The 24,842-nt window shown below is 45.4% G+C and overlaps 1 protein-coding gene across 5 annotated transcripts in view; it reads left to right on the top strand.

Annotated features, from left to right (window-relative positions):
- Nucleotides 1-24,842, top strand: part of RUFY3 (RUN and FYVE domain containing 3) — a 735,957-nt gene that overhangs the window by 30,684 nt on the left and 680,431 nt on the right. The window contains exon 1 of one of the 5 annotated variants that reach the window (XM_069626282.1): nt 22,157-22,555. The exons of 1 other annotated variant lie outside the window; for it this stretch is intronic. In XM_069626282.1, the coding sequence (XP_069482383.1) occupies nt 22,204-22,555 (352 nt within the window). In that variant the 5' untranslated portion in view covers nt 22,157-22,203. Of the gene's footprint in view, nt 1-22,156; nt 22,556-24,842 lie in introns of those variants that run through there. 3 more of the 5 variants (XM_069626286.1, XM_069626288.1, XM_069626289.1) reach the window with 3 other exon arrangements.

The following is a 24,842-nucleotide window of genomic DNA, read 5'->3' as shown; positions in this document are numbered from 1 at the left end:
AGCGAAGGCAGAAGAAAAGAGGAAGGTCTTGAGGTGCTTCTGGAACCGGAGATGGTTCTCCTCAAGTTTTAGAGTGGCAGGGAGGCTGTTCCAGAGGGAGGCCCCAGCCGAAGACAGAGCTCTACCCCCAGCTCGTTTCTTTGAAAAACGACTGACCCTGAGGGAGTTGGAGGAAGAGGAGCAAAGAGCTTGAGAGGGGAGGTATTTGCAGAGGGATATTTGAAATAGAAGATTATTGAATACCGAACAAGCTGCAAAGTACTTTATGAGCTATTGAATACTGAACTAAGGAAAAGATATGCAAAGTATATGAAACTTACCCCACGAGTGAAAAGAAAGTGATGTGCATTTTTTAACACAGTGAAAACCAGTAATAAGCAGTGATGGACAATGTGAAAGTATGAGCCAAGTGAAAGACAGTAATGAGAGCTTGGGAAGCAAGTGAAAAGCAAATGATAAGCACTATTGGGTAGTGTGAAAGCAAGGTGGTAACAAGGAATAAACACCACAAAGTAAAATATGCGAAAGTCACGTTGTGGCAGAGTCAAGAGACTTCTAAAGAAGTATATAAAATTGAAAGAGGACTAATGACACAGGTTCAGAGAGGAAGCTTGTGTTGGCAAGGATGTCCGATGAGAACAAGTGAACATAACCAAGTGCCAAGGGTTATTGGTTGCGTGACCTGTAATGGGTGGACCGTGTTGTCTGTCAACTGCGCCTAGACAGAGTAACCCTTACTCGGAGAGAACCAAGGAAAGTCAAGCTGTTTTGCATAACAAGTGTTAAAGTAATTAAAGAAAGGAACAAGCTATGTGAACTGCTGAAAAGCCTGAAAGGCTACAAAGTTGGTTTGGAATACTTATGGAAAGCTAAGAGAATTGAACTGACTGTTATTTTGGAGCTAGAAGAGCTGCTTTCTTGGGGAAGGGATCCCCAAGAGTTTGTGAATTGTGTCGAACTTGGGGAAGGGAACCCCTGAGATCTTTTTGTGGAACTGTTGTGAACTTGGGTAAGGGAAAGCTGAAACGCAAGCCAGGAGCTGGAAGAAGCTCAGAACTTTATGTTTAACACTGTTTATTTGGTTGCTGACATACCTACACATTGTATATCTTTAGTTGTGAGCGCAAGTAAAGGTTTTGGGCACAGACTTTTGAGTTGAACTTAAAAGCACAGGACCTCATTACAAAGCTTGCACTCCCGTAATGAAGGGGGCCGTACGGGACCGGCCCCCATCATTACGGGAGCTCGTATTACGAGGTTCCCATTGAGGGACCCGGATCAGATGTCTGGTAAAACCAGACGTCTTTTCCGGGTCCCGCGAGGGGAAGAGGGAGGCAACAACGGGACACTTGTAATATGCCCGTTGTTACCTCCCTCCCCATTCCCATTTGAGCCCTATAGGGCTCAAATGGGAATGGGGAATGGTTCCTGCAAGGAGGATTTACCGTGTCCTCCTATGTCCGAATGACCCGGTAAGTCCCCATTGCAGGAACCCGGTAAAGAAGCCCAGTTTGGAGGCAGCCATGGAGCTAATGGCTCCATGGCTGCCTCCAAACTCGTAATGAGGCCCACAGACTTTCCTTAGTTTCTTTAGGTAGGGAAATCCCACCTTAGCATAGGGCAAGTTAGGCCTTACTCCATCCTGACATTTAAGAAATAAACTATTTTATTTTAGAAAAGTGAATCTGTTGTCTGTGTCTTACTTCATGATGCCTTCACATTAACCAGGGAGACATGAAAGACAGGAAGAATGTGTTTCCATGTGGGGGGAAGCTGAAGACAATGGACCACCGGATTGATTTTTACTAAGGATGCAAAAAGGGCCTATAATGCCTGGGAGCCAGTTTAGATGGGTATAGTTGTTTTGGCAGATATTTAGACGACAACCATACCAGATCATCAGTATTGTACTGGGTGCCTGAGAGCGTTGACAATCCGCATATTTCTTGACCATGCATTGAGTATAATTCATGGTGTCCTTCTACACATTGTGAGGAGTCAGTAATGAAACTCAGACGCAAGTTAGATATGGTTTTGGCTAAAGACTTTTATTGATAAATAAAATCGGTTGGGAAAATGACACTAGAGATATTTCCCTACCTAAACTCAAAACTAAGGATGTGTCTGTGTCAGAATGTACAAAACAAAACGGTCCTGTGTCCAAAGTACTATCCGGATCCTCACATTGTGAGGAAATGAATTTTAAAGTGAGAAGGATAATGTCTTCGGTCTTCAGTGTTTTAGAAATGTTCAAATGGGCAAAGCAATAAATAACTCCAACAAAACGTCTCTCAAGGATATTGCTTCTTACCCCAGAAGATGTCTCTCATCCCCTGGGTCCTTCTTCGCGTTTTCTTAAAGAATAACAGTTCTTGTCTTTCCTCTTGATCAATACCAATAATCACACACAATTATCTTTATCCTTTGAGTTGTCAGGATACCTGGTGTACTCTCCTGACAGGGTTTCGCTGCTCTTTTATCTTCTATTTAATAAAGTTACTTTCCTTATCCTGATATTTCTCCTCAGGATCGCTTTATTCTTGGGTAACACAATTCTGGTTCTGGTATTTCTTTTCAGGATTTCTTTAGTTTTTATATCTTTCTTGTGACAATACAGTTCTTTCCCTAATCCTGATATTTCTCCACAGGATATCTTTGTTCTTGGCTAACACAATTCTGGTTCTAGTATTTCTTTTCAGGATTTATTTAGCTTTGATATCTTTCTTGTGTCTGCCTGGTATCCTTTTTCTGCCATGACCTCTTGTATTCACAATCATTCACTTTTAAGTACCTGGTATGTTTTCCTGCCAGGGCTTCTTGTATTCATACACTTGTAATTGCCCGGTATACTCTCCTGCCAGGGCTTCTTGCATTCACAAACTTGTAATTGCCTGGTATACTCTCCTACCAGGGCTTCTTGTATTCATACACTTGTAATTGCCTAGTATGCTCTCCTGCCAGGGCTTCTTGTAATCACGCCCTTGTAATTGCCTGGTGTACTCTCCTGCCAGGGCTTCTTGTATTCACACACTTGTAATTACCTGTGTCTGCACCTCTACTCTTGAGAATTCTCCATACTAGCCCTTTTGGCTAGTTCACTCTGTCCATGGAATATTGCGTCATTAGTGTTTCGCTCACACTTCCACTCTTGGTACTTCACCATCAAGTTCACTGTGTCCATTATATACTGATTTGTTACTGTTTCTTATATGTATATTTCATACATTTGGGTTAAAGGTTTTCTTTTTTAATTGATGCACTTTGACTTCTTCTCTTTCGCATTCAATGAACGGCTTTCTTCTTTCTCCATTCCATTTTGTTCAACTACTCACATGCAGCATGCTCACCAATCCGCCCCAGTGTTCCTTTCGTCCAAGAGTAGACTAATTGTTTATTTGTGGCATTCCTTGTCCTTTTCACAGTGTGCTGATAACAGTCTTCGGGTGATTTCTTCCTCGCGCAGTTCGGCTTTCTGCATCACTGCTTCATGCGGATCCAGCTTGGCTTCTCTGCTTCTTACGGGTCTCTGGTAAGTGTTTCGCTGCTTCCTTCTACCGGCGAACACCAAGGAGCCCTGCACTGGCATTCCAGCCGTGTGTAGCTGTCCTTGCGCAGCTTTCTTCTTCTCAGTATTTGAGTCTACCTTGGTTTCTGCCGGTCCTGTTTTAAATTTCCCATGCACAGGTGCACACTCCCAGCAACTAGAGCGATGCCTGTGCTTGGGGCTTCTCAAGTGTCTAGTTGTTTCTGGGAAAAGCAGCCCTTGCACGAAAACATTGGAGGAATGTTTCTAACAGGTTTTGAGGACATGTCAGTGTTTGATCATTGGTCTGTTGATTGGAATGAGAGAGTTTCAGCACTCTCCTTTGAAGTATCAGGGGAAGAGTCACAATAGGCCATTAGAGTTTTACAAATGGGGGTTTCATCCTGAAAGGGGAAAGGGGATACCATGTCTCATCCTCTGATACCACCACTCCCTCCCGGAGGTTGTCTTCCCCCATCTGATCCTCCCTCATATAGCCGCCCCCAGGGTCAGGATCAGGTAGCAGCTGCTGTCTCCTGGCCACATGGGGTAAGGTCACAGCCGGAAAGGCAGTAATTATGTAATTCTATCATTGGATTCATTACACCCTGCAGATCCGAAATCCATTGGTCCACAGAATGCATGTGGGTGGATTTAGGTGGTACGGTGGGAAAAACATTTGGGTGAAATACGTATGAACTAAAAAAGGACGGAATTTTGGTAGTGGTGTTGTTATACAAAAACTCTGCTATAGATATCAATGAGGCCAAGTCGTCTTGGACTGTAGAATAAAAACAATGCAGGTACTGTTTGAGAGTTTGGTTCACTCTTTCTGTGGTTCCGTTACTTTGAGGGTGGTACCCTGATAATAGGGATCTCTTTATACCTAGAATTCGAAAGAGGGCACAACAGAAACGTGACACATACTGGGTTCCACGATCTAAAATGATGATCTGTGGAAATCCATGCAATCTAAAGGTATCTGAGATGAACACTCTGGCTATTTCAGAGGCAGTAGGGACTTTCGGTCAAGGTGAAACATTAGACATTCAAATAAAGAGGTCCACAGTAACCATTATGGCTGTATAACCATTGGAAGGACGCAAGCCCACTATAAAATCTGTAGATATGATCTGCCATGGGGCAGACTGCAGTGTTGGCTGTTGAAGCAATCCAGAACCTTTTGTTTTGGGGTGTTTAGTTTGGGCTCAAAAAGCACAGGAACCTGCATAGTCAGGCACCGCGGATGACATGGCTGGCCACCAGAAACTGCGAATAGTACGTAACATGGCTTGCATCCCTCTGTGACCGGCCGCTAAGGAACGCTGGATAATCAGGACACTCAATGACTAGGTACACGACAGGCTGATATGGTACATTGTATAGACCACGTAGTGCATCGTATTTTGACACCTTTTAGGGAATGCAGCTATTTTGATATTAGCTTCAATAAGGCCATTCTCCTTCAATCACTTCTGAACCTTCACTTTATGAACATTGATTCGCGGGTAAACATGAGACAGTGAGGAGCTTTGCAGATTTATTTCTATTTTCACATTTCCAATCTGTGTCCTATTTATCACTTTTTTATATTTGTACTTTTATTATTATTTTTTGCTGCATTATTCTGTTTGCGTGGGTGTACTTATGAAGATGGTATGGGATTGTGACAAACGGGTAAAGAGGAACTATGCTCAAATAGACACTGTCGTACGGTATACACTGCACACCATGACTAGCTTTAAGAATGACAAGACACTTGTTTAAGATGGCCGCCCGCTTTTCCGTAACTCAGAGCTGCGGCAACGTGAATGAGCCATTCTTGTTACAATTATGTTTCAAATGATGTGTGGGTCTTTGCGAAAATGTCTTTCGTTCCCAGGGAAAAACCACTGGGCCCTGGATGTTCTGCTATTACAATTCTGTACGTAGACAGGTACTTAGACAATAATACCAAAGAAAACAAAGGCAGATTTCCACTAACCTGCCGTGAAGACCGTGAGCGAAGATAATGAGACTTCGCCTGAAAATTCTACCACCCTCCTTCCTTAGCAAAGCAGGAATGGAGAGGGGAGTACTCCCAGGGAAACCCTCTGGGCAGAAAACCCTGCTGTGGAATGGATGTTGCTCCTCGGAAGTTGGATGGTCTTCGGGTTCGGGAGCAAGAATCAAATAACAGTCGAAATTCAGTATTTCAGATGGATCGTATGATTGTTGCTGGATGGAATCGCCCACTGTAAGGTAAGGGGTAAGAAACGAGATATTAAAGTCAAGGTAAGCAAAGAAAGAAAGCCATTATTAGTTGAGGAAGGGAACCTCCTACCTAAAGGATGCAGGCTGGCCGATCAAATGGTTTTAACAGGATCAGCTTCTGGGGAATGGAAGGAGCCCTTACGCTGTAGAGTGGAGAGAGAGAGAGAGAGAGAGAGAGAGAGAGAGAGAGAGAGAGAGAGAGAGAGAGAGAGAGAGACCGCAAGATGAGAGCTGTGACTGAGAGCGGTTTAAGGAGGAGGTACCAACTGTTACCTACAAGAAAGACTTGAATGGGGATGCCGCACGGATCTTATCTTACTGTAAGACCTTGGCTGCTGCTGGGTTTGCGAGGAGCGTTGCTGAAGTCAGCACGAATCCCCACTGCGGCTGGTGTTCAGTGAGACAAATGTACTTGGCTGTAATTTTCTTAAAACATGGCTTTACACTGTGCCATTAGATTAGGTTAATTCATATAAGCATCTGCAAGCCTTTAAACAGGAATTCTTGTGTTTTGTGGATTCTGGTATTGCTGCATTGAGGCTAATGTAGCATGTAGGTTGCAATGTTGGTGAAGTGGGTGTCTTGCAGCATATTTGTCACCCATGGGTGTACTGGATCCTGGTGCAAATGATGAGTGCGCTCCTTATTCTTCCTGCTGTTCTGACTGTTGATGTGCCTGGGGTGAGGGGACAGGAGTTTGATCTCGATTTTCCCTCTTCAGTCCCCCCCTCTGGTCGACTTGTCGACCACACCACCAAGAAACATTCACCTTCTTCCTGTTGGCATATCTTTGTCAATTCTTTGAAGTGTCCATAATTGTTCACATTTTTGTCGATGAACAGTACATGTAGGAGTGTTCTCCTTCTGCGTTCCACCATACTCACTTCCCTTCGTACTTCCTCGGATCACAGGGAGTGTCCACATTTATTACTGCTGGAACCATGTCGCATACCGCTATCTTCTCCCTTAGTCCAACTCTTCCTTTTACCATGTTTTTTATTTGCATTCCGATCTCTTCTTCTACTGTTCTCTCGCATCTTGCAATGGATCTTCATCTTGCACATTGATGCTGCACTCGGTACTAGTGCTTCAGTTATCACCTTCAATCGCCCAGCCAGTCGTGATGGCATCCATGACCATGGAAACGCTAGCCAGTTCTTGTCTTTCTCTGTTCACATGGGTTTTCTGCTGAACAGTCTTTTGTGTGCTGGTACTTCATCCAATGTTGCTTTTGTCTCGCTCCAGAAGTAATTCCTTCCTCTTTTCACTCCTCTGTCTGTTTCTCTTCTTCCGTTGTTTGTGCTTTTTGTTCTTTGTTCAGTCACGTCCTCTTACTTCTGTTGTTTTCCATCTTGGGGAATGTGTCATTCTTCACATCTTCCTTGGGCATCACCAACAAGGGAATGCTGATGTGCACCAACGAACCGTCGCCTCCCCAATTCGGTGGTAGTTTCTCTTGAGCTTTGGATGCATATGCTCAATAGTAGTCCATAAGCTGATGTTCCTTCTCTCATCTCCCTACTTGTCTGAACTTTCTTGCATCCAGCATGTTTGTCCACTTCTTTTCACTGTTGTGCTGGTAACATAAGGCTGGTGCCTTCAGAGTATAGGTCCTTCTTCATTCTCCACCCAAGTCACCATCTTCGCACTTTTGTCCCACTCTGTTAGGCACTTATCATATTTTTCTCTTTTTATTTTTTCTTTCTTTTTTTTTTCCTTGCAGCTTGCTCACTGGTGCATTTGCTAGTTTTTTCTTCTCTCTCTGGCCACTTGCTACGTACAGTTGTTCTTCAATGAGCTGCCAGTAGTTTTTCATCATTGGTAGTGTCTTAATGTAATCTTCTTTCATAGGGAATTGCCTCATTTTACATCAATCTCAATGTTGCTGTCTTCCCTTGCAATCTTCTTCACGTTTGGAACACTTTGAGATACCTGGGCATTGAGCTTTGCTGTAGGTATTTCTGTTGCAATCAATTCCCTCAAGGCACTAAAGGCATAGGTGATTAAAGAGCAGTCAGGACAGCTCTCCCCAGTGGTGTCCCTACCAATGTTGTACATGTGTATTTTGTTGGTTACTTCTGCTATGTGTTTGATGTGTATGTTTTACTCCCTTTGTGTCTGCAGTTACACTGCGCTTACCTCTCCTTACTTTGGCAGCAGTCTTTTCCTCACCCTCTGACACCATAAGTCTTCCTGCTTGGGTTAGGGACTGTTAGTAGGGGGTACAGCGGTAATGCTCACTATTACATATTATTTTTAAATGACCACCCCCCATTATTCCGTTCATCATTAACAGTCCCATCGCGAGGATAAAAGTCCTTATTTGCTTGCCCATAACCACTTACGCTGCTGGGTCCTTGCAGCTGATGAGATGATAAAGTTGCCTGTCTGAAAATCGCAAGAAAGGCGTTAATACGTTAGTACTTGTTAGTAACCTCAAGCTCTGCAAACTAAACAATCACTAAGGGCAAAAATTAAACCTCCCCCCGGACATTTCTTGTTGAGTGTTTCTCAATGTGTGTCGGGCAGTATATCCACTGTATTCAAGTTGGGGAAAAGTTTGGGCTTTGTATTCAATGTAAGCGAGGAAATATACTTCAGGGAAACGTGCTCTAAGGGGTCTGAGTTTTCTGACAGAGTGTGCAAATTGAGTGGGAAAAGCCTTCAGAATGGTTGAATGAGTAGGCCTCAGGGTGAGTAATGGGAGATAACATTAAGGAAATGTCCTACACAATTCCAACAGCATACATACGCAACAACCTGCATGTGCGAGGAAAAGAGAAAGAACAAAACAGTGTTACAGCTGTCATTTTCACAAAATATCACTTTAATCCTGTTGCAGCATGCTATGCACACTGGGGTGTTGGTCCCTATTCTAGCTGCTTGTGTGCGTTGGACCATAGGGTGGCCACGTTTCCCTAACTTGAGAGTGTTCTTGCTGTCTTGCAATTCATGAAAAGCTGTTGCGTTGGCCCTGTTGATCGTTGCTCCTTCGTTGCCAGGGTGGCCACCGCTTTGTAGGGCTTGATGCCTTAAACATCTAACAAGGTCTGTCAGGAGGGCAAAATGTCCCACTCTAGTCCCTAGCCATTGTATTTTAGTTGTCCATGTCTTCAGGCCTGCCCTGGGTCCTTTGTATCTGGCGAAAAATGAAAACGAAGCGATTGAGACCTGAGAATTGACATATTCTTTCATTTCTTGACCTAACCTCTCTACACTACTCTCACACTATTCAGCGTCCTAGTGGGAGGAGCCAATGGTACATTTATGCACCATCCTGTCACCACCTGGTTGGCGTTCAATGGCGGTCGGACCCTAACTTTTTGCACAATTCGAAATGTACCTGGAAATGGGTAGACAACAACTGTCCTGTAGCTGTATCATTAACACATCTGGATCATCTACACTTAATTTATGTGAAGATACTCATGACACACTTAGATCATATACACGTAATTTAGGTGGTAGTGTACAAATGGGCCTTTGAGTGTTGTATTTACTGTACTTTACTTTAAGCTATTTATATTGAGCGCCTTTGTCCCGGGGGCATTAGGCGCTGACAAGCTAAACAGGGAAGCATCAGGGTGGTAAATCTGTCATATAGGGTGGCTGTGTGTCTAAATTAAGATGATCATGTTCCTTAGTTAAGACAATCACATGGTTTTTAAATCTTTCCTCTATGGCTCCTCTCAAAACTTCCCAGGGCGTGCCCCGCAGTGAACTGCAGGCACTTTAGTTGGTACTAATGACATTTGCTACCAAGTATTCGCTACCTCTCCCCTCCCTCTTTTTATCTTTTTTTTCCTTTTTGTTTTTGTTCTCTATCAATCCTAACCATCACAATTTACTCCCATGCTCTGCATCCCACCCCATGTCCACTTGTTAAACCCTACCTACTCTGTCAATTACTCATTTAAGTCTAGTATTGTATTACTCGACTACTTTCATTACTGTTGCAGTTAAACAATATATTTCTCCCCTCATTATCTACTCCCACATTTTCATACCAGCATTATTCTCCAATTCGTGCAGCAATGACCTCTTTCCCTATGTGGCTAATCCATTTGTGCCAGTGCTGTGTTCAAAAGCGCTAGTGGCATTATTACTTGCACTGTGTTATATTTGTCGCCATAGGGTGTTTGTTGGGAACATGGATCATCCACCCCTTACCCACAGTTCTTTCCTCCCTGGGTGCAGCTCCCCGCAATTCCATGATGTGTGTCTCTTGTGTATTGTTGTACCCCACTCACATCACCATGTTCCTCACTCCTCTCAGGGCAATGTGTCTCTCCTTCAGTTTTCTGCGCTGTGTTCTAGTGCCAGTGTGAGAGCAACTAATTTTGCTGTGTGTATTTAATAATTAGTTGGCAATCATGCGCCCCTAACCTTCTCACTTGTCCTGCCTTCCCTCAGTCTCACTACAGCATTTCCTAACCTCTTGACCCCATCAGTCTTATCGATAGTTAGTGAACCGTCAATTAAATGTATGCCTCCCCCCTGAAGTGCACCTTTCTCCTCCATGTTTGTCTTATTCAATTGCTCTGTGTTATTTTTGTATGCATGAGCCCAGTCTCCTTGCTGAACTATGTGCCCTCGGAATGTAGCTGAATTTACTCTCTTTCAATGCGCTATCTTTACGCACCCCCCTTTTTACTGTGCACCCCCACTATGCCTAAACAATCTTCCTTACTTTCAGCATGTGTATGCCTGGTGTTAAACAAGTTATGGCTTTGTCCGTGAATAAAATGGTCATATCCAGTCTGCTCATGATGTCACAAATGTCCCTTCCTTAATGGATGTCCTAGTCGCCCCAATGTCACCTTGAAAGGAAAATGTTTTGTTACCTATCACCACCCCTATGCAATTGTCCTCTGCAGGATTGAGTGTGCGTGAGTGTGTGTGGCAGAGTGAGACAAATCAAGTTTGTCTGGGGCTGTCCTATTAAGAGTATAATATCAATCCATTTCCTTTGAAAGGGTTGTTCCCCACCAAGATGACCCCTCCCAGTCATGTAACCAGTACTGTTGCTATTGTGTCAGTGTTCTGTATGGGTGCTGACTGCTGTGCAGTGCCCCTGTGTTGTGATGCTTGTAAGTCCTGTGGTAGTGTTGCTGTGATTTGTTGTGTCTGTGTCTGTACCTGTAGTGGTGACAGTGCCTGTGTTGGTGCTTGTGGCGTCTTCCAAAATGATCCCTGTATCGGTCCTTGCTGCTGCTTTCAGTTCTCTCATGGAATGCATTCCATGTTTACATCTGTGTCATCAAATATTACACTCCCTGATGGGCAGAAAGGTGTGACCCCTCTTCCCTCTGCTCGTGCTGGTTCAGCATCTGCTGATGCCTTACCACTTTCCCTTCCATCATGCGCCGCAGTTCAACTGTAGCCAGGTGCCTTTTCAGCTTCTTTCCTGTGTAAGTGCTATGCAGGTGTCATTAGCGATTGCTGCACGCTTCTGGAGAAGCTGCCTGTGGGCGGCTATGGTCTTTTGTATTTGTCTTCAGTACCTTTGAACCATTGTACACTATGTTTTACTAATTTATCTTGGCATGGGGGCTGTGTCCTACATAACAGTTGAAGGGGAGTCATTTCTCTATTATGTGATACCTTTTACCTCACCTCAAGTTGAGAATTTTTGATAGTCCACTGTTCTGGGAGCAAAAGTTAGAAGATAATTCAACATTTAAAAATTTCTATGAGCCTTCTTGGCTCTGCACCTTAGCCAGTGTACTCCAGGTACAGCCCATCTTCACCAAACCATTGCCTTCTCCGGCACACTCCCTCAATCTTGTGCTTGTGCCTTGCGCACACCGTCTCTTGGTCACCTCTTCTTCCTCTCCAAATCCACACCACTAGCTCCGCACCATCAAAACTCTGTATCCTCTGCATCAATCTAAAGGTGACATCACCAAACTGAAAACACAGTACAAATGAACAGACAAATGCGCATACACATAACAACAACCCATGGCTTCCAACCCCACACAAAACCCCACAAATATCCCAAAATAAAACCCCACAATCCCCACAGCTGTCTTCCCACTTCGTCTGGAGTGGAGTAATCAACAATCAATTATTTATTATAACCAGACTGCACACGCTGCGTCGCCTCGCGTGTGATACTCTCCCTCTCCAGGGGAACTTAACCAGCCAATTATCTTCTGCACTCAGGAACAATCTAGCTACCTCCTGCGGGAAAACATCATCCACCCATCGAACTCAACCAGTAGGGATCCTCATCTACAACATCAACTCGTAAGAAAGCCACACCCCCGTACATGTAATCGCCATCCAGACCAACCAGCGCGGCACTCCATCCAGTACGTGGGGAGTCACTACCCCAACCAATAACCTCATAAACACAAGAAGGGACCACTACCACCGCTCCAGTCACAACTACAATTCACGTGCCGATCACCACCAATACGCCGAATTTTGCGACAATGTACAATCACCCACCACCCTATTTAAAATACCTCCACCCACAGCTGTCTTAACTTGTGTTTGTTTTAAACTGCACCCGTTGCATCGCCTCACGGATGAAACGCCTCTCTCTAGGAAACTTAACCAGTCAAACACTTTCCGCAATCTAGGATAGCTCCAGCTAACCAATCACTACGGGAATACATCATCCAAGATCCAGACTACAACGCCCGACTCACAGGTAAACCTCTATTTACATACTTCTGCAGTACAAGCCTGTCAAGTCGATAGTCCTGGTTATTCACCAGAACCTTTTACCTCAAAGACCGAACACTCCCTACACACAAAAGCTCCAGTCCCTATCCAGACAATACAATTTAACATTTCTACAACATACTGTTCACAATACTTCCTAATACTTAAAACATTTGCCCATTGTTACCCCACACAATCACACCCTCCCCTCAAAGCCCATGTTTCTGGTTGCTTGGACTTGTACTTACATTTCCTATGTTGCACTGACACTTGCTCCGCTACCGGACTCCCCATCAAGGTGCTTCACCGGACCCCTCCTTCTGCAGGGCTCTCACCTGCCCTTAAGCGGGGTATTTTCAAGTGGCCCCCGAGGCCTTTACCCGGTGAATGCGTCTTCCGGTGGTCTTCAGGTGCAGGCGAGGGTCCCACAGCTTCTTTGGGTCGGCGACAGGGGGGCGGGAAGTTCAAAGCAGGTCTTGTGAAAGGACCTTACAATGAGCAATGAGCCTCAGAGAGGGCACCAACTTGTTGGGGAGAGGTTGGACCCCCACCAGGGCTTCTGGGGGTCCCAGCTATGGGAGGCCCCAACACCTCCCATTTTGCCCAAAGAAATGCAGCAGAGTCCCAAGCAAGCAGCAACATGTTCCAAACTGCGCTTATTTCTGGGCAGCAAAAAATAAAACACACAGAGAGCTTCGTGCACAGTGAAAATCCAGGCACCGTCTCCCCCGGGGCTGGCTTGCAAGCCAGCTTTGTAACACTTTGCAGGCTGACATCACAGAATTGGACCACCTCCCAGAAACCTATTTCATCCTAAGATTGGCTGCTAAGCTGATAGGTAGCCTATAGTGCCCTTATAGGACGCCTGATCATTGGACCTCTGGACTTTGGCGTCAGTGGGCTGGTTTAACTGCGCCACCCACATAACCTAATTCTAAAATTGCTGCATTGTGAATTTGTTCCCATTACTTTTTGCTAGAACAGGCTTTTTCGCCCCTGGGCCCTCAGCGTTCATTGGCCAGAGCTGAGCCATTCTTGTTACAATTATGTTTCAAATGATGTGTTGGTCTTTGTGAAAATGTCTTTCGTTCCCAGGGAAAAAACACTGGGCCCTGGATGTTCTGCTCTGACTTACTCGTAGTTGTAAAGAATTATAAATGCTTGTCTGTCAGAGTTCACTGTCGTTCAAGAAAGGAATCTTATCTTACTGTAAGACCTTGGCTGCTGCTGGGTTTGCGAGGCGCATTGCTGAAGTCAGCACGAATCCCCACTGCGGCTGGTGTTCAGTGAGACAAATGTACTTGGCTGTAATTTTCCTAAAACATGGCTTTACACTGTGCCATTAGATTAGGTTAATTCATATAAGCCTCTGCAAGCCTTTAAACATGAATTCTTGTGTTTTGTGGATTCTGGTATTGCTGCATTGAGGCTAATGTAGCATGTAGGTTGCAATGTTGGTGAAGTGGGTGTCTTTCAGCATATTTGTCACCCATGGGCGTATTGGATCCTGGAGCAAATGAGGAGTGCGCTCCTTATTCTTCCTGCTGTTCTGTCTGTTGATGTGCCTGGGGTGAGGGGGCAGGAGTTTGATCTCGATTTTCCCTCTTCAGTCCCTAATACAAAACTTAATACTCAAGCAACAATAGTAATGATGAAAGCGTATTGCAATTGATGTTTTGCTTATCGTTCTCAAATATCATTGATCTTTTTCATTTTTCATCTCTCCGTTATCTCTTATGTTTCTAATACGTTGTGTTCTGTGTATGTTTGTCATGTGGCCTACCGGTATGATGTTGTCACTAACTAATGCTGAAAATGTATTTGTGCGGTTTACAATGCACCTGGTTATTGCAATGTAATTATACACATTATTATTTGACTGTTATCAGATGAGAACTATAGACCCTGAAGATGGACCAGTTCGGTCCGAAATGCGTTGGTCTGAACAAGCATTTGCACTATCATTTTGAATAATTAAAAAGATACAAAATTGCTTGCTTTTTCTCATCAACTTTCTTTGACAAGGGAAAAAAACACAACAAATATCTAAAATAGTTTACGAATGAGAAAGTTAACCACATAGTGGTTGTTAGGGTGTGCAACACACACTGAAAGCTACTGAGCCTAGGCCTTTTCGTTCAGCTTCATATATTTAAGTGCTCAGTACGGAGGCACTTCTTCGTGGGTCTGCACCCCACTTACATTGCATTACTATCAGTCTTTGATAGATCAAATTGGAAGTACAGTACTTAAAATACACTGTGCCAGCTCAATATCTAAAGATAATAGCAGGAGTACTTGTCTTTTGGGGTTCTGGCATTGGGACATTGATGCAATGTCCACAACACAAGTATCCTTGTCTTCGTTGGAGATGAGAGGTATTAGACATTGCAGACTTTTGCCAAAAGCGGTGAACTACAAGTCTTGTGACAAAAACAGTTCTACAAAGAAAATGAAGGTCTTCCCTTGCATAATGGTAATGGGAGCTGCAGGGTAGTCTTCAGGCTTGTCCATCATGCGGAATAATACATCTGCTACCAGGTTAGCATCCCCAGGTATGTGTGTACGGTGGAATTGATATTGGACTAAAAGGTAGGCCCAGCGTACCTGCCTGCTGATCTTGCATTCCATGAGTTGTAAAGCATGCAGGCTCCTATGATCTGTGCGTATTTCCACTGTGGTTCTTGAACCAAGGAGTAGATATCACTGTTATAAACATGCTTGCCTAATTTTCGAGTAACACCTTCTCTAGGACAGCGTAGTGTTTTTCGCTGTCCTTAAGAGTCTGGAACAGGCATGCCACAGGATGCTCCTCTTGATCTTCCTGCCGTTGCTTCAAAACAGCCCCAATGCCGAGTTGGTGGCATCTGTTTCCACTATAAATGGATGAGTAGTGTCGAGTTAGCAAAGGACTGGTGCTTAGGTGAATCTCCTCTTTAGATCTACGAAGGCTTGTTCTGCCTCGGGGGTCCATGAGAATGAAAAGCCTTTTTTTAGCAAGCGTGTGATAGGCAGAACAATGTGAGAAAATGACAGAATTAACTTTCTATAAAGGTTTGCCAGGCCTAAAAAATGCTGGATGTGTTTTACTGAGGTAGTGGATGGCCAATCCCGAATGGCAGAAACTTTTCGTGGATCCATAGCTATCCCGGAACATGATATAACATAACCGAGATAGTGAATGGTATCTTGATCGAACTGGCCTTTTTCCAGCTTGACTAGCAAATGATGTTTCCATAGGCATGACAGTATTTCCTTGACATGTGTGGTATGTTCTCTGGAATTTCTTAAATAAACAAGTATATCGTCAAGGTAGACTATGACATTTTGGTACAACATGTTGGCAAATATGCGATCCATGAATCTTTGGCAGATTGCTGGTGCGTTCATAAGGCTGAAGGGAATTATGAGGTATTCACAATTCCCGAAGGGGGTTCTGAAGGCCGTCATACACCCATCTCCAGCTTTAATGCTCATCAGATGGTAGGCCCCTCGGAGGTCGAGTTTAGAGAAGATGGAGGTACCCTGCAGCGTCATCCGTAAATGCTTTCACACATCGGCGTGTCCGTGCTATGTGGGCCGCCATCTTCAGGTGCCATCTTGGTTGAGGCTGGAGAAAAGCTTCCATTGTCACCATAGCAACCAGGAGCATTCAATGGGTCCCAGGCTCTGCCGGGATGCTGGACGCTGACAAGGCATGAAAATCCCTCTGGTCTTACCAACTCTCCTTTCAACTTCTTCTCCCCTTCTGGTCTAACAATTAACCTTTTTACTCCATCCCCGCCTCTTGCTTTCGAACCTTTCCCCTCAAAACTCCTATCTCACCTGCTCAGTGAACTTGTTGTGCCCGCACAACCATCTTGTCTTCATCCCCCATCTCCAATTTCTCCTCCAACCACAAAGTATCACTCCAAATACTGTTAGTCTTCTCTTTTCAAACACTAGTGGTCATCCCCAAGCTCCTCCTCCAACTCCTCCCCTTTATTGATGACTAAAATCAATGGTGTGTGTGGATATATTTATGTAGTACAGAAACCCTCCCCTTGGAATGAACTTTGGGGAAGGGGCTGCACCTGTATCTGGAGGTGGGCTGCACTGTGAATGAACGAGCATGTTGGGATCACATGGGTTCTAAGCAGGCCAGACAAATCCTAAAGTTTGGTGACCATCTTGGATTTCCTATCTGTGTCTGCAGGGTCAGGGAGAGGTGTAAGGAGCATCCCTGCACCATTTTGCTTGACAGGCTGGGGGCCCCAACACTATATTCCCTGGGTTTCTATATGCTTCTTGTAATTTCTGGGCATTCACAGATTTGCGGTCCCTGAACCTGCATCCACAGATCAGGACAGGTTCACATAATTTGTAGGACTTGCAAAAACATTGTCTGCGGTCTTTTAAACTCCTGGGGGGTGGGGGGTCTGCACCTAATTTGTTGGTATGTTTAAACCAAAATAAGGGCTTTTAAAGCCCTTTTCTTGCGAGGGGGTTCTGCATGTGGGTTCAAGGACCAAGTGGCTTCAGGCATGGAACATTCACACAGAAGGTATCCAAAAAAATTCCAACTTTCTCACTCTGAAGGGGTCCACCCTTAATTTGTTCTCTTGTGTGCAGGGATGTTACTGCATAAGGCGTTCACCCAGAATACTGCATGCAGTAAATAACTCGTGATTTATCGGGTGGTAGAAAAGAGGCAGTACTTGAAATTCCGCCTATTTTTACTGTGAACCCCCCTTCCTCCTCCGCTTAGATGAGGGTCTAATAAGACACAAAAGTGTGTTCCATTCTGCCCATTCACATGATAGAAAACCAATACCTTTTGGCGTTTTCCCGGTGCAAACTGACAGATCTGACCATGGTCACTCAGATACTGCTTCTTTTTCGAACTCTCTACTTGAGGGGCCCTCCGAAGGCTTTCCCAAATCGAAGCCTCCACTGAACGCGAGTGCACATGTAGGGCTTCTGGGGGTCCCAGCTATGGGAGGCCCCAACACCTCCCATTTTGCCCAAAGAAATGCAGCAGAGTCCCAAGCAAGCAGCAACATGTTCCAAACTGCGCTTATTTCTGGGCAGCAAAAAATAAAACACACAGAGAGCTTCGTGCACAGTGAAAATCCAGGCACCGTCTCCCCCGGGGCTGGCTTGCAAGCCAGCTTTGTAACACTTTGCAGGCTGACATCACAGAATTGGACCACCTCCCAGAAACCTATTTCATCCTAAGATTGGCTGCTAAGCTGATAGGTAGCCTATAGTGCCCTTATAGGACGCCTGATCATTGGACCTCTGGACTTTGGCGTCAGTGGGCTGGTTTAACTGCGCCACCCACATTACCTAATTCTAAAATTGCTGCATTGTGAATTTGTTCCCATTACTTTTAGCTAGAACAGGCTTTTTCGCCCCTGGGCCCCCAGCGTTCATTGGCCAGAGCTGAGCCATTCTTGTTACAATTATGTTTCAAATGATGTGTTGGTCTTTGTGAAAATGTCTTTCGTTCCCAGGGAAAAAACACTGGGCCCTGGATGTTCTGCTCTGACTTACTCGTAGTTGTAAAGAATTATAAATGCTTGTCTGTCAGAGTTCACTGTCGTTCAAGAAAGGAATCTTATTTTACTGTAAGACCTTGGCTGCTGCTGGGTTTGCGAGGCGCATTGCTGAAGTCAGCACGAATCCCCACTGCGGCTGGTGTTCAGTGAGACAAATGTACTTGGCTGTAATTTTCCTAAAACATGGCTTTACACTGTGCCATTAGATTAGGTTAATTAATATAAGCCTCTGCAAGCCTTTAAACATGAATTCTTGTGTTTTGTGGATTCTGGTATTGCTGCATTGAGGCTAATGTAGCATGTAGGTTGCAATGTTGGTGAAGTGGGTGTCTTTCAGCATATTTGTCACCCATGGGCGTATTGGATCCTGGAGCAAATGAGGAGTGCGCTCCTTATTCTTCCTGCTGTTCTGTCTGTTGATGTGCCTGGGGTGAGGGGGCAGGAGTTTGATCTCGATTTTCCCTCTTCAGTCCCTAATACAAAACTTAATACTCAAGCAACAATAGTAATGATGAAAGCGTATTGCAATTGATGTTTTGCTTATCGTTCTCAAATATCATTGATCTTTTTCATTTTTCATCTCTCTGTTATCTCTTATGTTTCTAATACGTTGTGTTCTGTGTATGTTTGTCATGTGGCCTACCGGTATGATGTTGTCACTAACTAATGCTGAAAATGTATTTGTGCGGTTTACAATGCACCTGGTTATTGCAATGTAATTATACACATTATTATTTGACTGTTATCAGATGAGAACTATAGACCCTGAAGATGGACCAGTTCGGTCCGAAATGCGTTGGTCTGAACAAGCATTTGCACTATCATTTTGAATAATTAAAAAGATACAAAATTGCTTGCTTTTTCTCATCAACTTTCTTTGACAAGGGAAAAAAACACAACAAATATCTAAAATAGTTTACGAATGAGAAAGTTAACCACATAGTGGTTGTTAGGGTGTGCAACACACACTGAAAGCTACTGAGCCTAGGCCTTTTCGTTCAGCTTCATATATTTAAGTGCTCAGTACGGAGGCACTTCTTCGTGGGTCTGCACCCCACTTACATTGCATTACTATCAGTCTTTGATAGATCAAATTGGAAGTACAGTACTTAAAATACACTGTGCCAGCTCAATATCTAAAGATAATAGCAGGAGTACTTGTCTTTTGGGGTTCTGGCATTGGGACATTGATGCAATGTCCACAACACAAGTATCCTTGTCTTCGTTGGAGATGAGAGGTATTAGACATTGCAGACTTTTGCCAAAAGCGGTGAACTACAAGTCTTGTGACAAAAACAGTTCTACAAAGAAAATGAAGGTCTTCCCTTGCATAATGGTAATGGGAGCTGCAGGGTAGTCTTCAGGCTTGTCCATCATGCGGAATAATACATCTGCTACCAGGTTAGCATCCCCAGGTATGTGTGTACGGTGGAATTGATATTGGACTAAAAGGTAGGCCCAGCGTACCTGCCTGCTGATCTTGCATTCCATGAGTTGTAAAGCATGCAGGCTCCTATGATCTGTGCGTATTTCCACTGTGGTTCTTGAACCAAGGAGTAGATATCACTGTTATAAACATGCTTGCCTAATATCGAGTAACACCTTCTCTAGGACAGCGTAGTGTTTTTCGCTGTCCTTAAGAGTCTGGAACAGGCATGCCACAGGATGCTCCTCTTGATCTTCCTGCCGTTGCTTCAAAACAGCCCCAATGCCGAGTTGGTGGCATCTGTTTCCACTATAAATGGATGAGTAGTGTCGAGTTAGCAAAGGACTGGTGCTTAGGTGAATCTCCTCTTTAGATCTACGAAGGCTTGTTCTGCCTCGGGGGTCCATGAGAATGAAAAGCCTTTTTTTAGCAAGCGTGTGATAGGCAGAACAATGTGAGAAAATGACAGAATTAACTTTCTATAAAGGTTTGCCAGGCCTAAAAAATGCTGGATGTGTTTTACTGAGGTAGTGGATGGCCAATCCCGAATGGCAGAAACTTTTCGTGGATCCATAGCTATCCCGGAACATGATATAACATAACCGAGATAGTGAATGGTATCTTGATCGAACTGGCCTTTTTCCAGCTTGACTAGCAAATGATGTTTCCATAGGCATGACAGTATTTCCTTGACATGTGTGGTATGTTCTCTGGAATTTCTTAAATAAACAAGTATATCGTCAAGGTAGACTATGACATTTTGGTACAACATGTTGGCAAATATGCGATCCATGAATCTTTGGCAGATTGCTGGTGCGTTCATAAGGCTGAAGGGAATTATGAGGTATTCACAATTCCCGAAGGGGGTTCTGAAGGCCGTCATACACCCATCTCCAGCTTTAATGCTCATCAGATGGTAGGCCCCTCGGAGGTCGAGTTTAGAGAAGATGGAGGTACCCTGCAGCGTCATCCGTAAATGCTTTCACACATCGGCGTGTCCGTGCTATGTGGGCCGCCATCTTCAGGTGCCATCTTGGTTGAGGCTGGAGAAAAGCTTCCATTGTCACCATAGCAACCAGGAGCATTCAATGGGTCCCAGGCTCTGCCGGGATGCTGGACGCTGACAAGGCATGAAAATCCCTCTGGTCTTACCAACTCTCCTTTCAACTTCTTCTCCCCTTCTGGTCTAACAATTAACCTTTTTACTCCATCCCCGCCTCTTGCTTTCGAACCTTTCCCCTCAAAACTCCTATCTCACCTGCTCAGTGAACTTGTTGTGCCCGCACAACCATCTTGTCTTCATCCCCCATCTCCAATTTCTCCTCCAACCACAAAGTATCACTCCAAATACTGTTAGTCTTCTCTTTTCAAACACTAGTGGTCATCCCCAAGCTCCTCCTCCAACTCCTCCCCTTTATTGATGACTAAAATCAATGGTGTGTGTGGATATATTTATGTAGTACAGAAACCCTCCCCTTGGAATGAACTTTGGGGAAGGGGCTGCACCTGTATCTGGAGGTGGGCTGCACTGTGAATGAACGAGCATGTTGGGATCACATGGGTTCTAAGCAGGCCAGACAAATCCTAAAGTTTGGTGACCATCTTGGATTTCCTATCTGTGTCTGCAGGGTCAGGGAGAGGTGTAAGGAGCATCCCTGCACCATTTTGCTTGACAGGCTGGGGGCCCCAACACTATATTCCCTGGGTTTCTATATGCTTCTTGTAATTTCTGGGCATTCACAGATTTGCGGTCCCTGAACCTGCATCCACAGATCAGGACAGGTTCACATAATTTGTAGGACTTGCAAAAACATTGTCTGCGCTCTTTTAAACTCCTGGGGGGTGGGGGGTCTGCACCTAATTTGTTGGTATGTTTAAACCAAAATAAGGGCTTTTAAAGCCCTTTTCTTGCGAGGGGGTTCTGCATGTGGGTTCAAGGACCAAGTGGCTTCAGGCATGGAACATTCACACAGAAGGTATCCAAAAAAATTCCAACTTTCTCACTCTGAAGGGGTCCGCCCTTAATTTGTTCTCTTGTGTGCAGGGATGTTACTGCATAAGGCGTTCACCCAGAATACTGCATGCAGTAAATAACTCGTGATTTATCGGGTGGTAGAAAAGAGGCAGTACTTGAAATTCCGCCTATTTTTACTGTGAACCCCCCTTCCTCCTCCGCTTAGATGAGGGTCTAATAAGACACAAAAGTGTGTTCCATTCTGCCCATTCACATGATAGAAAACCAATACCTTTTGGCGTTTTCCCGGTGCAAACTGACAGATCTGACCATGGTCACTCAGATACTGCTTCTTTTTCGAACTCTCTACTTGAGGGGCCCTCCGAAGGCTTTCCCAAATCGAAGCCTCCACTGAACGCGAGTGCACATGTGACATGTCGGGGGTGGGGAAATGGGGCACCAGTGGGAAATATGGCATGTTTGACCAACGCAAGCTTAAAGAGGACGTTTTGAGCTGAATGATTTTGGACAGCTCCCTGAACATGGGGTTCCATAAACTGTCTCAATTAGCCTCCTTTGCCCTGAGCAACACAAGGAAGGCTCGATGTTCTCCATTTCGGAAGACTGCCAACTCTTATGTGTTGTTGTGTAGGACACACGGGGAGAGGTAAAGGTGCATTTTAGGGAGCTCAGACTCCTCCCGCGCCACAGGCAGCGAGTCGTGTTCAGGACGCGTGAGTTTTGTGTACAGTCTGGGCGTGGGGGCGGCGGCTCTGCCGGGGAGGCGGGGCCCGGTGCAGGCGGTGAGGTACAACAGGAAGCTGAGCGGAAGATGGCGGAGCCCCCGCGGCCGCTGGAGGGCTGGACGGGAGCGGTCATGGCGGGCGGTGAGCGGCGCTCCGGGAACCCACTGGGGGTACCGGACGAGGGTCGCTGCGAGTCCCCCGTGTCGCCTCTACCCCCGCCCGTCTTCCTGTACCCCGGGGCCAGGCAGCGCCCGCAGCAGGCGGCAGCGGGGAGCAGCCCGGAACACGGCGGCAGCGGCGCAGGGAGCGGGCGGGCGGCCACCGGCGGGGACAGCGACTCCCCCCTATCGCCCTCCTCCAGCCTCCCGCTGCTCATGCTCATGATGAACTACCCCGGCGGGCCTGGCAACGGAGACCGAGGGGCGCTGGCCAAGAAGTGTGAGTACAGCCAGGACAACCCACCACGCCGATTGATCTATTACGTTTGGGGGTGTTGGGACGCAATGTTGGACTGGATGTATCGCCTCCAGGGGATCTGAGCCTCGTGGCTGCTGAGACCTGTCACTGTCACATCATGGCAGAGCCGCTCGCGCTTTATATTAACTCTGATTGTGTCGTCCTCGCCGCCTGAACAGATAGGTCTACATGATCAGAGGCTAATGTTGCTGTCGCGCATGCGACCCCAAACTTCTGCTTAACCAGTGCGCCCTTTATTCCTGTAAAGTAAGGTTATTCTATAACAGCTAGACTGAACCCCTGGAGTTGCTTCAAAGTGTTAACAATACGAACCAAACCAATCTATAGAACATACGTTTCAGTAACCTGTGGAGGGTTAGTGACTGACTGGCCCCCATCATTCCCTCAGAGACCACCAAATACGTGTTGTGCAATAAAAACCACGGCATTTTATTGCCATCACGCAATAATGCACAATCATCATAATACTACATGATGTACACTTTTGGGCACGGGGTCCATGGTTGTGGCCGTGCCACCTTCCTCTTCCCACAAGCGACGTTCGTTGCCCTGTATCTCTTCTCTTCTTTCTCTTCCCTTTTTCGGGGTGGGGGGGTAGTATTCTGCGTACACAGACTACTTTAGTGCTCTGTGCGGAGTTCCAAACAGGATTGTACTTAGGGCAGCCCCTTTATATTGTGGATAACTAGTCCTAGGTTATGTCTGTGTGGGGGCTATGCCAACCCCCGGCCGGCTGGCGCTGACGGCACTTTTCACCTTGTGCTCGTTTGTTCCCTATCTGGGTGTTTCCTGTTTCCTGATTTCGGTGCTTGGCATCTTCCCCTGTGCTGCATTGCCCCCTTATGTCCCTCATCCTGCCTGGCACTGCATGTCTGGAGGAGAGGCTGGGGGGAGGTGTTGTGCTTCCCCTGGGTCACAGGCTGCTGATCTGTCATCCTGTGATTTGTCCCTCTCCTCTCCTGTCCTTATTTTGCCCCACAGGCTACTGGCCCCTGCTTGTTTAGCTTCGGGGTGCCCCCTCCACAGCGCTGTCTTTAAGTGCTGGCTTTATTCTACGATTCCTTATAATAAAAATGGCCATTTGCAGCATTTAACTAACTTAGAAGTTTACGGGAACCTTAATAATTCTTAATACCCATTGCATTCTTTGTCAAAATCCGATTTTGAACGCTTGACTCGGGCCTTGCGATGTTTGAACCGGTGGCTTAAAAAACCTGTGTCATGTTATAATGAAACTAGTCCGTAGTATCAAGCAAATGACTGTTTTGCTGCAGTTAATTTATGACTTTCACTGGGGTGCCCAGATTTTCTGTACAAGTAGCTGAAGCCAATGGCCTATTAGAAACTTATGTTGGCAACGCCTGTGCCAAAATCAGTGAAAATCTGAACGGGCTAAGCTAGGGTTAGTAACCTGATGTACGCACCTGGAATCCTGTCCCTAAGCATACAATTTAATGGATTTGGTTCTGAGTTTCCCAAACAATGATAGACACTGGAGCTCGAGGAAAACCACTTTATCTGGGACCACTCTCCCCAGGAACTGGACTTGGCACACAGGGGACTACTTAACTGCTTTCATTCTCCAAGCAACACCTGATGGTGCAGAATGGGACGATGGGCTGGTGCCCCCCAATTTGCCCCATGCTCAGCCAATCAGAGAATTCCCCACACCTCTGATGTGATCAGGGTAGCAAAATCGAGAGGAGTTATGTCCAATTGCTGAACACTAAGCTCTGTTTATCCACAGTGTCATCTGCCAATGTCTCAAGGTTGGGTACGTTCTTCTCGGAATAGTCAACTGGCTACTGGTGGAGTTCATTGTGCCTGGCCCAGAGATGAGTCTAGAGTTTTCTTGCAAACAAACCCATTGTGGGCACGGAACTGAGTTGGAATATTTTAACTCTGTGAGGGTATATAAGGCATGTGTATCCTGTGTTTGCACGAGCATTGCCAAATCCATATCCCAACCTAGCATTAGTGTGTGTGTGTGTTCATTAGAGCCAAGTCGCACATTCCACAATGCCACCTAGTAGCCATCGCTGGAAGTTGACCTCCAGTTCTGAGCCACAAAAGCAAGGCATCGTGGGTATGCAAATTAGCTAAAATGCAAATCATATATTCATATAGGAAGGTATAGCTACCTACATATATATTTCTCACTACATTCCTAGTCTCCCCTAATGGAGAGGAATAAAGTAATACGATCTCCCTGCTTCAGTCCTCAGTTGTGGCTCTCATCTGGATAAAA

The sequence above is a fragment of the Ambystoma mexicanum genome, chromosome 6p, assembly GCF_040938575.1.
Source record: "Ambystoma mexicanum isolate Mex_15411 chromosome 6p, UKY_AmexF1_1, whole genome shotgun sequence".
Taxonomy (NCBI): domain Eukaryota; kingdom Metazoa; phylum Chordata; class Amphibia; order Caudata; family Ambystomatidae; genus Ambystoma; species Ambystoma mexicanum.
Note: the sequence above shows the minus strand (reverse complement) of the source record. Positions and strands in the feature narration are given on the sequence as shown.